General features: G+C 46.2%; 1 protein-coding gene across 3 annotated transcripts in view; it reads right to left on the bottom strand.

Annotated features, from left to right (window-relative positions):
* Positions 1 to 16583, bottom strand: part of dmrt1 (doublesex and mab-3 related transcription factor 1) — a 181830-nt gene that overhangs the window by 41900 nt on the left and 123347 nt on the right. For 2 of the 3 annotated variants that reach the window (XR_011949144.1, XM_072516878.1), the window contains exons 5-6: positions 12983 to 13157; positions 8972 to 9031 (exon numbers count right to left, since the gene is read on the bottom strand). Coding sequence is in view for 2 of the 3 variants with exons in the window: in XM_072516878.1 (XP_072372979.1) it covers positions 8991 to 9031; positions 12983 to 13157 (216 nt within the window). In the remaining variant the exon portion in view is untranslated. The remainder of the gene's footprint in view (positions 1 to 8971; positions 9032 to 12982; positions 13158 to 16583) is intronic. The other variant, XM_072516877.1, reaches the window with a different exon arrangement.

The raw sequence follows: 16583 nt of genomic DNA, 5'->3' as shown, positions 1-16583 counted from the left end.
CTGGTTATGGGGTCGGGCTTTGTCTGCGTAGTTAGGGACCCACTGGGCGTAATAACTGAAAAACCCGAGGCAGCGCTTCAGGGCTTTGGGGCAGTGAGGGCGGGGGAATTCCATCAGGGGGCGCATGTGTTCAGGATCGGGGCCTATAACTCCATTTCGCACCACGTGGCCGAGAATGGCTAGGCGGTCGGTGCTAAATACGCATTTATCCTTATTCTACGTTAAGATTTTCGCGGTCTGGAGAAATTTCCGGAGGTTGGTGTCGTGGTCCTGCTGGTCGCGGCCGCAGATGGTGACGTTATCAAGATACGGAAACGTTGCGCGTAAGCCATAACGGTCAACCATTTGGTCCATCTCGCGTTGGAAGACCTAGACCCCATTAGTGACACCAAAGGGAAACCTTAAAAATTGACAGAGCCGCCCATCTGCTTTGAAGGCAGTGTATTTGCGGTCACTCGTGCGGAGGGGTAGCTGATAGTAAGCGGACCTGAGATCCACCGTGGAGAAGACCTTGTATTGCACGGTCCTGTTTACCAGGTTGTATATGCGGGGCAGAGGGTACGCATCCAGCTGCGTAAACCTGTTGATAGTCAGACTGTAGTCAATGACCATCCTATGTTTCTCCCCGGTCTTTACCACCACTACTTGAGTTCTTCAGGGACTGTTGCTAACTTCAATGACCCCTTCCCTCAGTAGCGTTTGAACCTCTGACCCGATGAAGGTCCGGTCCTGGTCACTGTACCGTCTGCTCCTGGTGGCAACGGGTTTGCAATCAGGGGTGAGGTTCGCAAACAGGGAAGGCGGGTCGACCTTAAGGATCGCGAGGCCGCAGACAGTAAGGGGGGGTATAGGGCCACCGAATTTGAAGGTCAGGCTTTGCAAGTTACATTGGAAGTCCAACCCCAGGAGTGTAGCCGCGCCGAGGTACGGCAGGACATTAAAGACAACTTCCCCAATGTTGACTGGGACTCACTTAGTGCTGGGGCTTAGACGGGGCAGAGTCTGTAAGGAGCATCCAGGAGGGCTTCTTAAAACAATATGTAGACAGTCCAACTAGGGAAGGGGCGGTACTGGACCTGGTATTGGGGAATGAGCCCGGCCAGGTGGTAGATGTTTCAGTAGGGGAGCATTTCGGTAACAGTGACTACAATTCAGTAAGTTTTAAAGTACTGGTGGACAAGGATAAGAGTGGTCCTAGGATGAATGTGCTAAATTGGGGGAAGGCTAATTATAACAATATTAGGCGAGAACTGAAGAACCTAGATTGGGGGCGGATGTTTGAAGGCAAATCAACATCTGACATGTGGGAGGCTTTCAAGTGTCAGTTGAAAGGAATTCAGGACCGGCATGTTCCTGTGAGGAAGAAGGATAAATACGGCAATTTTCGGTTTGCTGGGCAGAACTCCTTTATCTCCACCGATTGTGACCCGAAGGCCAGGGAGATTCTTTGGTTTACAGGGTGGGTAACAAGTCACAGCGTCTTACTGTGTCAGGGTGAATAAATCTTTCTGTGCTCCCAGAGTCGATCAGGCAAGACGTCTCGTGGCCGTTGATGGAAGACCGTCGTCGTTGCTGTTGCGAGTGTCCGAGGTCGATTTTGGTCCAGCGTCACCAAGGCCAGATGGAGCAGTTGCGGGTTGTGATCGGGCAGCGTGTAGTCGGCCGTGCTGGGGGCCTGGGGCCCCATCCAAGATGGCGTCTCCCATGGGTCGCGCATGGTGGTCGGGGATGGACAAAATGGCCGCGGGGATGGACAAAATGGCGGCGCCCACCCTTCCAGCGTGGTGTCCGAGGAGCAAGATGGCCACGCCCATGGGTCGGACATGCCCTAGGATAGGGGGGTGGCGGTGAGTGCTGGCCACCTGGGGCCCGAAGGGGAGGTTGCCGCGGCGGTCCGGAGTCGCTGGAGACCACGGCCACGGCACGTGCCTGGCAGACCCCCACAAAATGGCCCTTCTTGCCGCACCCTTTGCAGGTGGAGGTGCGGGCTGGGCAGCGCGGGAGGGGATGCTTCGCCTGCCCGCAGAAGAAACAGCGGGGCCCGAAGGAGTAAGCGGGCCGTCTTGCAGCGCAGGCCTGCGGGGACAGGGGGAAGATCTGTGGGGCTGCCGCTGCGGGATGCCACGCAGCCCAGGGGGCCATCGCGCGGTCGGGCGCATAGGACTCCGCGTTTCTGGAGGCAACATCCATGGACCCTGCCAGGGCCCGTGCCTCTCTAAGTCCCAGGGTGTCCTTTTCTAAGTGTCTTTGGCGGATCTCTGAGGAGCTCATACCTGTTACGAAGGCATCCCAGATTAGAAGTTCCATAAGCTCGCTCCCCGAAACTTGCGGGCAGCCACAGTTTCTGCCCAGCACCAGTAGCGCACGGTAGAACTCCTCCAACGATTCCCCGGGGCTTTGCCGCCTAGTTGCAAGCAGGTGACGTGCGTAGACCTGGTTTACAGGGCGGATATAATGTCCTTTTAACAGTTCGATCGCAGCATCGAAGACCTCCACCTACTCGATGAGGGTGAAGATCCCAGGGCTTACCCTCGAGTGCAGGAGATGCAGTTTCTGTTCTCCTGAGGGGGTGCCTCCGGTCGTCTCGAGGTAGCCTTTAAAGCACGCCAGCCAGTGCTTAAATATTGCCGCCGAGTTTTCCGCCTGTGGGCTGAGTTGTAGACACTCCGGCTTGATTCGGAGATCCATCCTTTCAGCTTAAGGCTCGTCGATTAAATTGATGCACGATTAATTACAATCAAAGACGAGGTTGTATCATAACTGAAGGCTTTAATCGACTAGAACTGTTCCCCAGCAGCTTCGGTACAGAAAATGAGGGCTGCTGGGTTCTTATACCCCGCCTGTCAAGGCGGAGCTACATACCAACAGCCAATGGTAAACTCCTAGGTTTAACCAATGGTCTACAGCCTCTTGGGTACTGTAATACCTGATAATACCACAGGTGGTACGGTGCCAAGTACAGTGATAATATGGCAGATGGAGACGGTAAAAATAGCAGGTTGCAAAATCGGCGGTGAACTAACAGTCAAATTCAGCAACTAGAAGTACCAATGACATAAGTGATTTACTTAAGCAATAGTCTTTCAGAAAATTACCTTCTCCTGTTTGTACAATAGATTGGGGTTGCTGAAAATGACTATAAGTGCTGGTGTTGCTTTATAAGCCATGTGAAGCCAAGAGCTCCAATCTCCAGAAATTGTGGGTGGGAGGAGGCTTATGAGGAGTATAAACACTACCATGGACCTGTTCAGCCAAATAGTTTGTTCCTGTGCTGTAAACACTGGGGAGAAACCTGTTCATATAGTACCCATTCCAGCTGTGCTCTGCAGACGTACATCGATGGCTATGGGGCAATACCTATGAGCCCGGCATGGCAGTCTTCACTGATATCGATATATTCCACCAACTGTTTTAATGTGTAAATGCATGCTATTCTATTTCACCAGGTCCAATAAACACCAAATATGCTGTTACTGCATGGTGTTGCATACACATTTTAAACCTGTTAGACCAGTTTACATGGTTAATCTTACCATAATGAGTTTTTCTTACAAAATGTATACCTTCTGATTATTTTACAGTAATGTGAATTCAATAATATACCACAATTCATCCTATCAAAGCTCTGATATTTAGATCGTTCAATACATCAAGGTGTCTGATATTTGACAGATTAAATATATTGATGTTTTCACTTCAACCCCCACAACGCTTATAAATGAAGATTTCACTGCTTTCTACAGCATGGTGGTAGACATGTATAGCCTCTTTTGTAAGTCAATCACTGAACAATGTAGCCTGCTGTACAGTTATCTTGCATACCATTCTACATCAAGCAAAAATAACTGCAGTTTTTCAGTGCATTTAATGCAGGAAAATGTCACAAAATGTTTCACAGAGACACGATCCAAATATAACAGCAGCTCAAATTTTGCAATTTATTTGAACCGGATTCTAACATGGATTGTGTAATATGCCTATGGCACGTGGGCTCTGTCTTTTCTATGCTGAAAATAAAGGTTGCAAAATATAATTCACTGGAACTAGTCAGATGGAATACAATGGTCTTTTCTGGCCCTATGCATTCTTATTCCCCGTTTAGCCTATGAATGAGGAACACTGCATAATTATTTTGGCAATGCAGAGGCAGAACACCCCCTCGAGCCTCTTCTACCAATTAAATTGTATTATGGTTTATCTGTCTGTTTTTGATCCATATCCTTCGATACCCTTACTTAACAAAAGCTACCAATCTCATTCTGAAACCACTAATTAAGCCAGCCTTTTGAGAGTTCCTGATTTCCATTACTCTTTATGTGAAAAATGTTTTCCGATTTCACTCCAAAATGTTCTAGTTCAAATTTTATCTTTGTGGTGCTTTATTCTAGGCAGCCCAGCAGAGAAAATATAATTTAAAAGATTGAAGTTCTGACTTTGCACCCTGCACAAACTCTGTTCCCTCGTGAGCAACTCAATTTCTCTCCCTAGCCACTGTCTTGAGCCTGAACCAGGCCAACCAAAGCCTTGTTCTCGTATTTGACCCCAAGGTGAAATTCCAACCCTATATCTGCTCCATCACCAAGACCACCTACTTCTATCTGTGTAAAATCTCCTGACTCCATCCCTGATTCAACCGATCTGGTCTCGAAACCCTCACCCATGTTTGGTATATCTAAACTTGACTATTCCAACGCTCTCCAGGCCAGCCTTTAGCTCACACGAAACTATGTTGGTCGTAATCTAACTCGTACAAAGTTTCATTCACCCATTACCCCAATAGTTTCTGACCTACATTTGTTTCCTATGTGGCAACATCTCAATGTAAAAATTCTCATCAATCAGCTTCAAATTCATTCACAGCACCCGCCCACTATGCCTGTAACCTCTTCCAGCCTTGAACCCTTCAAGACCTATGTGCTCCTCTAATAATGGCCCCTTGTACATATCTAATTTTAATCCCTTCCCATCATTGGCAGCCATGCCTTCAACTGCCTAGGGCCTAAGTTATGGAATTTCTGCCAAATAAACCTCTCAGCCTCTCAACGACTACCTGATTTAAGACAGATTTAGGGCAGCACGGTAGCATTGTGGATAGCACAATTGCTTCACAGCTCCAGGGTCCCAGGTTCAATTCCGGCCTGGGTCACTGTCTGTGTGGAGTCTGCACATCCTCCCCGTGTGTGCGTGGGTTTCCTCCGGGTGCTCCGGTTTCCTCCCACAGTCCAAAGATGTGCAGGTTAGGTGGATTGGCCATGATAAATTGCCCTGAGTGTTGGGTGGGGTTACTGGGTTATGGGGATAGGGTGGGGGTGTTGACCTTGGGTAGGGTGCTCTTTCCAAGAGCCGGTGCAGACTCGATGGGCCGAATGGCCTCCTTCAGCAGTGTAAATTCTATAAGATGCTCCTTAAAACTTACTTCTTTGATCAAGCTTCTGGCTATCTGTCCTAATATCACCTCTTGTGGCTCTGTGGGAAATTTTATTTTATAACAACCTGCGAAGCGCGATAGGGCATTTTACTATGTTAAAGGCACTAGATAAATAAAAGTTGTTATTTGAAATAGCTGATCTGTATACATCCTATCAAATTAATGTAACATTTTAATTGTCCTGTTGGATCACCCAGTACTCGTTGCAACTTAAGGGAATACAAGGCAAGCTTACAAACTTGTCTTCATAATTTAACCCCAGTTAAACTGAATCCAAAACCATTCCATTGTTCCTGAGGTTTAGTGCTCAAAAACTAAACGCAGCACTCTAAATAGGGTTTGACCAAAGCTTGGTACAGCTATCCTTTGTAATCCAGCTCCTTGAGGTAAAGACCAAGGCATTTTAAATTATTTTTTGTATCTGTGCACGAGAATGTAGTGGTGTGTGTGCACGGACACCTAGGGCGGAATTCTCCGACCCCCCGCTGGGTTGTAGAATCGCTGGCGGGCCGCGCGAATCGCGCCACGCCGCCCTGATGCCGGGACGCGTTTCTCCGCAGAGCGGAGAATCGGTGCCACTGGGACCGGCGTGGCGCCGACTCTCCGGCCTGGGCTGGCGCGACGATTCTCCAGCCCGGATAGGCCGTCAACAAAAAGCCGAGTCCCACCGGCGCCATTCTAACATCCTCTGAACCGGCGGGACCTCGGCGTTGAAAGGTTCAGGGGCGGTCTGTGGAGGGCCTACGTAGTGGCCTGGCCCGTGATCGGGGCCTACCGATCGGCGGGCCGGCCTCTTTGTCGGGGGGTCTCCTTTCCTCTGCGCCGGCTCCTGTAGCCCTGCACCATTTGGTGTCGGGGCCGGCGCAGGGAAGAAGACCACTGCGCATGCGCTAGTTGGTGCCGGGTTCACGCCAGGATCGGCAGCTGGAGCAGCGTGGGCCACTCCAGCGCCGTGCTACCCCACTGTGGCCCGGAGAATCGGGTCTCGGAACGGGCGCCAACACCGGAGTAAAACACTCCAGTTTTTACGCCGCCGTCGGCACTTAGCCGCCCGGTGGGAGAATCCCGCACATTAATCTTTTCAATCCTCCACAGCTTCTAGTTTCTCACTAGTAAAAGACTATTTTAATTTGTCTGTCCCAGGTCTAAAGCGGATGACCTCACACTTCCCACGTTGGCGTCAAAAATAGTTTCCTGATGGCAGGGTGAAGTTTAGTAATTAGGCTCTCAGAACTGAGGGTGGGACAGGCCTGGATGACGTGTAGTCTGCCGTTGTGTCCGGGTGCCATTTTGAAAAAGCACCCAACACCACTGACGCACAATTGAAGAAACGTTATTGCAATGTTACTTACTATTTCTAAATAAAATATATAGTTTGCAGAATAAAATCTTTAAGTCAGCAACTGGTTTCACCAAGTTTCTTTCATTTTAATCTGGGAGTATTTTTTTTTTTGAACGTTTTTTGTTTTAACTTTCAACTAACATTCTCTCCTGGTTAATTGTGGCAATGTTGTGCAAGTTGTTAAAACAGATGTTGCAATAGTGTAATTAAAATTCCTTTCACAGCCTTGTAAGATATACTTCAGTTATCTAATTTAGGGCAGCACGGTAGCACAAGTGGATAGCATTGTGGCTTCACAGCGCCAGGGTCCCAGGTTCGATTCCCCGCTGGGTCACTGTCTGTGCGGTGTCTGGACGTTCTCCCCGTGTCTGCGTGGGTTTCCTCCGGGTGCTCCGGTTTCCTCCCACAGTCCAAAGACGTGCAGGTTAAGTGTATTGGCCATGATAAATTGCCCTTAGTGACCAAAAAGGTTAGGAAGGATTATTGGGTTACGGGATAGGGTGGAAGTGAGGGCTTATGTGGGTCGGTGCAGACTCGATGGGCCGAATGGCCTCCTTCTGCACTGTATGTTCTATGTTCTGTAATTGGAGACACTGACAGTGTCTAAATATTAGGAGCAGGAAGATATTAGAATGGTTTGATCTGAGCTCAGATTTTGAACATAGATTTATAAAGCACAATACCCTGGAAGGGTAGTTTACCATTTCCTATATTCTCATGAGAAAATAGAATGAACTCAGTAGGTGGCCCGGGCTATCGTGAGTAGATAACGGTCAATGTCTTCATGTAAGCAACCGCATTTATGCTACTTCTGGCACCTGTTAGCCCTTCTTTAAATTTACTTTGATTGGATGACAGAGGAGCCAGAAAGCTGGAAATCTGCTGGCAATGCCTTCTTCACTATGGCCAGGTGCGAAAAACAATTACAATGAATGTAGATATGCTGGCTATGCTTCAAAGTAAATACAATTGCAAAAACAGTCACTGCACATAATTTCCTGAAATAACCCAAAACAGCTGTCCTACTTACCTGCAAAGATTCTGCAGATATTGTACCAATTACATTTATGGTCATTTGATAAAATACATTACAGTATCACTCTAGTATACACTGACATTTAATGCACTCACTTCTTCATTTATATATTTACATCAGTAATACTTTGTAATAGCTAGTTGTACAAGTATCAAAGTTCAGAAAAGCTGTACTTGGTAAACGGACTCAAATTAAGCAGGTCAGTAAAGTACCTCTCAATCTCACTTGCAAAGGCACTAAGCTGTAACATTAGCCACCATAATAGGTGTGCGGGCCTTAGCTTCCAGCTGTTCTATCTTCAAATTTGTGCTATATGAAGCAAGATTTGTTCTAACACACACTTAACAGAAGTGCAAAAATAATTGGTAATCATGTTATTTTAAAAAATAAATTTAGCATACCCAATTCATTTTTTCCAAGGGGCAATTTAGTGTCGCCAATCCACCTAGCCTGCACATTTTTGGGTTGTGGAGGCGAAACCCACGCAAACACGGGGAGAATGTGCAAACTCCACATAGACAGTGACCCAGAGCCGGGATCGAACCTGGGACCTCGGCGCCGTGAGGCAAGCAGGGCTAATCCACTGCGCCACCATGCTGCCCTGTAATCATGTTACAATGATGATTAAATTAACTCAACCAAATTGGATCTAATCCATTTACTGACTCTAGCACTTTCTTATAACTAGGCTCCATTGTAATAAACAGAGTTAAGAATTTGATTGATGCAGATATTATGGAGATTAGTTACCAGTTAGTCATCATCTCACTACTTGGCTGAATGAGAAGGAAAGGGTAGGCTGGTAAGTGACATGTGTTTGCTAAGTGCTTTCACTGCAGTGCCTCTAAGTATGTTGCTACTGTCTCAGTTTGCAGATAAATGACCACAACCTCTCCTGTGCTCGATCTGGAAGGTGTTGAAAGTTCCAGATTTATCTACGTAACTCTCCCCATTAGTCTGATTTTTCTATTTTTTCAAACCATGTGCAGAAATTGTGCAGACAATTACTTCTTGAGGAATGCATCTGGTACTTTGAACATGTTTTAGATAGATCCCATAGGTTTTGTTCATAGAAATCAGCAACAAATAAAGTGATGAGCAAAAAGGTTGGCTACAAAAAACAGATAGAAGAAGCTTTTATTTGTTATTTGGTCCCTGACATTACCTCTGATGGTGGAACAGTTTCAGGCTGAGAAGTCCTCACACTCGTATTCCTTTGGCGAATCTGGTAAGCAAACTAAACAGTGTTTGTACGGCTCATATAGTACTGCTAACATAATGTTTCCATTCCTTTATTAAAGTACTGGAACATTATATTGCTATTAACAGTGATAACTGAGCACTTTCAGAAGAGAAAATGTAACAAGAACATTATCAAGAAGCTTTACCTTCAGGGACTCAGAGGTTCCTGTCTCCAGAGACACTCAGGAGCCTGCATTGAGTGGCATTCCTGAAGGATGGCCAGGGCTTCTGGATGTTGTCAATAGAGTCATCAAAGAGAATTCTGATCTTGGTGTAGTGATACCAGCAACCGCTGCAGATTGTTTTGTTTTTTTTGCGATGAATTTTAGTCCTCATTGAGAAATGGTAGTGCTGGGGGAATGGAAAACTTTCCCTGTTCAGTTACCCAGTATCAGCATAAAGAACTCCCAGGTCAGGCACAGCAGCAACAGCTGCATAGTAAAGCTCCCTTTACTTTGCTCCAACAACGCGCTTTAATCCTAACCTCAGGAGAGCACTCCCGACTGCACCAGTGCAATATTTCCATTTCCCATACACCAGTCTCTGAGTAAGATTGTCAATTAGTGTCAAATTAAGTGCAGTTTTGTGCTGTGGGTCCATACACACAAGGAACTAAATTGAGACTGCCTAGATTAATTTCACATGGGATCCTTACAGCCAGCAGAGCGAGGAGACCTTCATCCCATCAGCTTGGGCTGATTTAAAGCCAGATACCAGAAGTGAAACAATAGTGCGCTAAATTATTGTGCTTCCACCTCTCAATGCATTACATGAGACAGGAGACTCTCAGTGTTAACAGTAAAGCTCTTTTCTTTTACAGGCATACATTCCCAAATAAATGAATGAAATCGAACTAGAAACATGGTTAAAGGGAATCTAAACAGTGGGATTTTAGAATTGTCCTTTCTGTCACACAAATCATCTCTTCCGCAGTTAGTTTTTGTGATTGATTTTTTGGCAGTTTGATATTCCTCTGTGATCAGTATCAAATGTCTGCTGATCTAGTCCGTGACTTTTTTTCTCCTGTTGAAAATTAGTGTCCAATATTGTAACTGATGTAACATCAACAGGGTCCGAATTCAGTAGGAACCATCCTGGGGGCTGAACTCCTGACCTGCTCCTTGCCTGGTCCCAGTCTTGATTGGGAATAAGATGCAATTAAATATCTTGGGAAGGTGCCGACACAGCTGGGACAACTAGGTTGGGAGACAAATGGCGGGGCGGCTGTGCCATATAATCACAGTCCAGCAATGGAAGTTTTTTTGGAAGTGCCCCACAATGTTGAATGGCAGTTTTGTTAATACAGTCAATCACTCTACAACGGTATTAACAAAACTATTTAGAATTTACATCCCCTCCCTAAGCCCTTATAGCAATCCTGGATTCCATGGACACACCAAAGAGTTACCAGTGACCATGCTGTTTTTGATGAAGGAGTAATGGGGAAAATGGTACTTGAGGGCAATTGTAGCAGTAATGGCATTTTCCTTTAAAAACTGGAAGAATTTATTTTACATGCAAATGCAAGTACCTTGTAGAAAATGAATTTCTTCCCACTCAGCCATCAATTTATATTCCTCCTCAACTTGTTTTGTTTCTTCATGAAAACTCTGCCTCTTGTTGAGGGATAGTTCAAGAGACAGTGGCATTTCTCAATGGTCTATTCCTCATGAGTCGAGACAATGAGTGCTGTTCAGCTATTTATCTGTGAATAGCACCCTAAATCCAATCCAATCCTCACATATATACGTTAATATATATGCCAGCAGAAGCGACAGGATAGAGAAGCAGAAGCCAGTCTGCTATTCCCCTTCTCTGGTTAAAGGATTCTTAAGTCAGCTAAGGGAAAATTGTTGCAACCTGAGCATTACTACAGCTGAGATCAACAAACTCAGAATAGACTGAGGACTAACCTTGAACTTCTGCTCTGTAAGACTTAAGTGCTACACTCTGCCTTTATCCACTCATCAATGGGAAGGAGTCCAAATTATATCTTTGAGCTATAGTGTTTATTCCTCTAACAGTGTAGAGCATACCACCTGCAGGTTACATTTATAACACATAGTGGAAACTAAATTCTACACAGCAACAGGCACGTAGGAAAAGCAAACTTGAGGTACACACATTTTTAAATAGAAGATTTTAATCTGGAAGATGGAACAAGCCTCATCAAATTCTGGGGAACTGTTACAACAGTCAGAACTAAATTAGATTGAGGATTTTGTTTGCTGGATTGTTTGCGGAGCGCAGGAAGTCATTCACTCCAATTCCTGGATTTCTGACAGGACTACACTAAAATACACTGGAATGGTAAACATAATCTTACGGGTATTATTCCACTAAATCTCTGAACACACATATATTGCACCATATTGATGGGCAGCAAAATAGTTGCAGCATGTTTGCAGAAAAACACTATTGGAGTAGGAAGTCTCCAAAAATTGTGGATGGCTAGTCTTTCGCAAGGTGGAATGGAAACTCTCCTCTCTGCTAGCTATAAATATCCTAGCAAGTTTTTGGCAGTCTCAAGCCCAATATTTTGCCATAATTTTGTTCAACTGACAACTGCTCAGAGAGACTGTGCGAGCACCAAGTGTGGAAAGAACGTCCACAGATCATGCAGGCTTGCATCAGAATCCCACACTTTAGAATTTGCCCTGCCATGATGAAGAACTTGTCTTTAAACACTGCCACTGAAGAAACAATGATAAAATATTTATCGCCTTCCCTCATGTTGAGTATCCTTACAGCTTCTCTCTCAGAAAGCAGATGTTTTCAGTAGAATGTGCTCACTCTACGTACATTATTGATCAATGTTGTTTCCTCCCTCATATTTTAAGTAAATAAGCATTCCTATCATGGTAGAAAACAGATACCAATGAGGCAAGCTGCCTATCATGGGAATCCAAATTCATCCCAAGGAATCCAATGACAAAGGAATTCTGGTTACATCAGTCATGTCCCTCATACTCGGACAGCCAATGCTCAGCAGAATTCAGCCACAAAGCCATAGCCTAGATTTTTAAAAAGGTTAAATCATTGCACAAGCAATGATTTAACAATAGTACGGGTGAAAATTGTGCAGTGAAAGGGGGCTAAGGATAGAACATGGAACAATGGGAGTGAAGTGTTTTTTAAAATTCCTATCAGCTATTTTTAATAATATTAAATTATTAAATGTTTTAAGACATTGAGTATTCAGTTCTGACTGAAATTCTGGAGAAGAACTACATTTGAAATGTTGAGCTCACTTCACTTTCAGATGCTGAGTAAACTATTCTGCACTTGCAGTATTTTCTCTTTATATTAAAGATTTGCAGCATTCCCTTTGTATTTATTTATAAAAGATACGAGATGGGTGAGCTTTTCTTTTCTTTGAATTTTTATTTTGTCATGGATGTTGTTCCTTGGTTAACCATGTCCTAACGTTTTAAGATATAACTAATAATAAACTAACACTGGAACAAATTATATGCATTGTAACTGCAATGTTTTGATACTTTCTTTGCTTTCATTTTTCATGGTAAAAGGAAAATAACACCTAAAAATATTTAAAGGTAAAGGGAGACAGATTTAAAAATTGTACAAGAAGATGTGGGAAAGAAAAATCGCACTGGTGCAGTGGGGAGTACACTTTTGAGGCCACAATTGATGCACGTTCTTTGGACAGAATAGAGGAAAATTTACCAGGTCTCTGGCCTTTGCCATATACGATCTCGGGAACGCCTGATGTTGACATTCAATTAAGAAAGAAAAACATGTTCTATTGCCCAATTCTCTTTACCTTCATGAGCACGTAATTCATCCACTCCAAAGAAGGACTTTATGTGCATGGCAAATAAATTGACTTTGAAAGGAATGTATGCTGACTGTGTCTGCCTTATTTAACGCACTTAATTTTTATAATAAAATGGGGGGGGAAACTTTAACCTACCATTGGATTTTACATCTGAGAAGGAAGAACCATCTTCCAGGGTAAACAGCTGAGGAACACAAGCAGCTGTACTTAGGCCTTGACCCAGGTATGAGGCTGCAGAGTAGTAAGAATGCATCCTGTACTGTGGTGTCACATTGTGGCCTGAAAACCGGTTTTCTGGAGTTTTCATTTGCTGTAATAAAAAAACAAATATTATTCACCATTAAATCATTTCTGCAGAACAATAGGAAGGTGTCTCCAGTGTTTGGTAATTTGTTTATTTATGGCATATTACCAAAGTATGAGCCAACCCACTGGGACAAAATGATAATTCGATACACAACGGGGATATACTGTGCTAACAATTCAGAGTAAGAAGTTGGGAAAGTTGCTTTTTACTCACATCTACTTTCATAGTATAATTAATGAATGAAGAAAAATATAATTCAAACTGGATGTATATCAACACATAGAGGTTTACAATATGTAAATGACTGAGGAGCTCCCCCTGTGGATCAGAACGTAAAAATAGTGAGCAGGATACCCACTTTTGAGACAAGAGTTTAGGCGCATTAAACAGCGTTTTACGGGTGGTTGGATTTCCCACCCCACTGCCAATAAAGTCGCTGTAAAACTTGCCCCCGCTGAGACAGGCTGCTCTGCAGACATTTAATGCTCTGATAATTGGCCAACTGCGGAGAAAGCCCTGCCTTTGAGAGCTGCCGGCCAACTCGCCCGTCCCAGGAGTGACACCAGGGGCAAAATTCTCCGGTATCGGCGCGATGTCTGCCGACTGGCGCCCAAAACGGCGCAAATCAGTCGGGCATCGCGCCGCTCCAAAGATGCGGAATGCACTGCATCTTGGGGGGGGGCCGAGCCCCAACCTTCAGGGGCTAGGCCCGCGCCGGACGAATTTACGCCCCGCCAGCTGGCGGAAAAGGCCTTTGGTGCCCCGCCAGCTGGCGCAGAAATGACATCTCCGGGCGGTGCATGCGCGGGAGCGTTAGCGGCCGCTGACGGCATTCCCACGCATGCGCAGTGGAGGGAGTCTCTTCCGTGTCCGCCATGGTGGAGACCGTGGCGAAGGCGGAAGGGAAAGAGTGCCCCCACGGCACAGGCCCGCCCGCGGATCGGTGGGACCTGATTGCGGGCCAGGCCACCGTGGGGGGCACCCCCCGGGGCCAGATGGCCCCGCGCACCTCCCAGGACCCCGGAGCCCGCCCGCGCCGCTGGTAAGGTAGGTGTTTTAATCTACTCCGGCGGGACAGGCATTTTAGCGGCGGGACTTCGGCCCATCTGGGCCGGAGAATCGCGGGGGGGGGGCACGCCAACCGGCGCGGTGTGATTCCCGCCCCCGCCGAATATCCGGTGCCGGAGAATTCGGCACCCGGCAGGGGCGGGATTCACGCCAGCCCCCGGCGATTCTCTGACCCGGCCGGGGGGTCGGAGAATCTCGCCCCAGAAGTGGGTAAGCCTTCTTGGGTCTTTATAAGACAAGGTTGTGGACCAGGCCTCTGATGGAAAAGGGGTCTGGCAGAAACTGGCCACTTAAGGGCCTCAACTGGCATGAGGACGGGAGGACTGCCCGCAGCTTTGCCTGCCCCCCATTACTAATAATCATCTTTATTATTGTCACAAGTAGGCTTACATTAACACTGCAATGAAGTTACTGTGAAAATCCCATAGTCGCCACATTCCGGCGCCTGTTCGGGTACACGGAGGGAGAATTCAGAATGTCCAATTCACCTAACAGCACATCTTTCAGGACTTGTGGGAGGAAACTGGAGCACCCGGAGGAAACCCACGGAGACAAGGGGAGACTGTGCAGGCTCCGCAAAGACAGTGACCCAAGCCGGGGCGCTAACCACTGTGCTACCATGCAATCATGGCGAGATATGGGGGGGGGGGGGGGGGGGATTTTCCAAAATGGAGACAGGCACGGGGACGACCGATTCTGTCCCCCACAGGGGGCCAGCACGGTGCTGGAGCGGATCATGCCGCGCCCCCCTGCGCATGCGCGGGGGGCTTCTTCAGCGCGTAGGCCCCGACCCAATATGGCGCCGGTGTTCAGGGGCCGGCCACGCAGTAAAGTAGGCCCGGGGGGGGATGAGGCCAGACCCCATCGGAGCGCCCCCCCCCCCCCCCCCCCCCCCCCCGGGTGAAGGATCGCATTTCCCCGCCCCACAGGCTGCCTCCCGACCCTTCGCGCAGAGTTCTTGCCGGCAGCAACCAGGGGTGAATGGCGCCGGCAGGACTCGATCATATCTGCGAGGCTACTCGGGGCTGGAAAATCAGCGACCCCCACCCCCCCCCTCTCCCCAACCTTGCCAATCCGGCCACATAAAATTCTGCCTGATATTTAGACTCAGTAGAGGGAACTTTAACTGCAAAAGGCCCATGCTATATCTGAGCCCAAAAGCACAAATAAGTTCAGATTTTTTTTGCGGGCCATTTTTGAGTTCGCTGATCTCATATGGGCAACAGTACATATGCTGCAATTTGCCTCAGAGCTGCTGGGAAGGAAATCATTTAATATTCAACCACTGCCATGAGAACGTCAGTAGGCAGGATACTCCGGTCCCCAGCCATGTGTTTCTCGGCTGCGTGTCATTCGCTGTGGCAGGATCCTATCCTTATAACGCTTGTTAATGACATTTCCCATTGAAACCATCCCATTCCGCCGCAAAACCCGCTGGTGGGGTGTGCTGCCAGTGGAAAAAGTGATTTGCAACAGCTGGAGAATTCCCGCCAGTATGTGCGGGTGCCAAGTGAGGTCAGACCAAGTTTTCGCTGATTCTCTTTATAGTTGACTAAAGCCCAATCCCAATTTTTCCACTATTATTAACTAACAAGCTGTAAAGCTCGATAGGTTGATCGAGCATCATAAGGTCTAAGTAATAATGGAGTAATACACATTTAAAATAAATATTAAGTATAGAAGCAATATATTTCACTATTTATTTAAATTAATTAAAAACATTTTTCAACCTTCTTTTATTTATTATTTAAATTTAGAGTGCCCAATTTTTTTTTCTCCAATTAAGGGGCAATTTAGCGTGGCCAATTCACCTACCCTGCACATCCTTGGGTTGTGGGGGTGAGACCCAAGCAGACACGGGGAGAATGTGCAAACTCCACATGGACAGTGACCCAGGATCGAACCCGTGTCCTCGGCGCAGTGAGGCAGCAGTGCTAACCACTGCATCACCGTGCCGCCCTTATTTCACTATTTATAAGCTGAACAATATAGGTGTATTAATCCAGAGAATAATTGAACATGATGCTTCATCTTGTTGAATCTACAAATTACCGTTTCTTACTATATGTCTATTGCATGGTTTCTGGTGTCACGTTGATCATGTTAACATTAGTGCAGCTTTATAAACTTTAAGCATCAGGGTTCTGAAATACCTTACATTTAGCAAAAAACATATTAAAAACCTCCAGTTAAATAGTGATGTTAACATACAAGATAGTCCCAAAGCACTTCACAATGGAAATAAATAAATCAACATTGAGTTAGGAAAGTTAACCAAAAGTCAGAAACAGTCGTCGAGAAGAGTTTTAAGGACACAGAAACAGGCAGTGAGATGGAGGATTCTGTGGACTGAATTCCAGA

This window comes from Scyliorhinus torazame, chromosome 9 (assembly GCF_047496885.1).
Source record: "Scyliorhinus torazame isolate Kashiwa2021f chromosome 9, sScyTor2.1, whole genome shotgun sequence".
In the NCBI taxonomy this organism is placed as follows: domain Eukaryota; kingdom Metazoa; phylum Chordata; class Chondrichthyes; order Carcharhiniformes; family Scyliorhinidae; genus Scyliorhinus; species Scyliorhinus torazame.
Note: the sequence above shows the minus strand (reverse complement) of the source record. Positions and strands in the feature narration are given on the sequence as shown.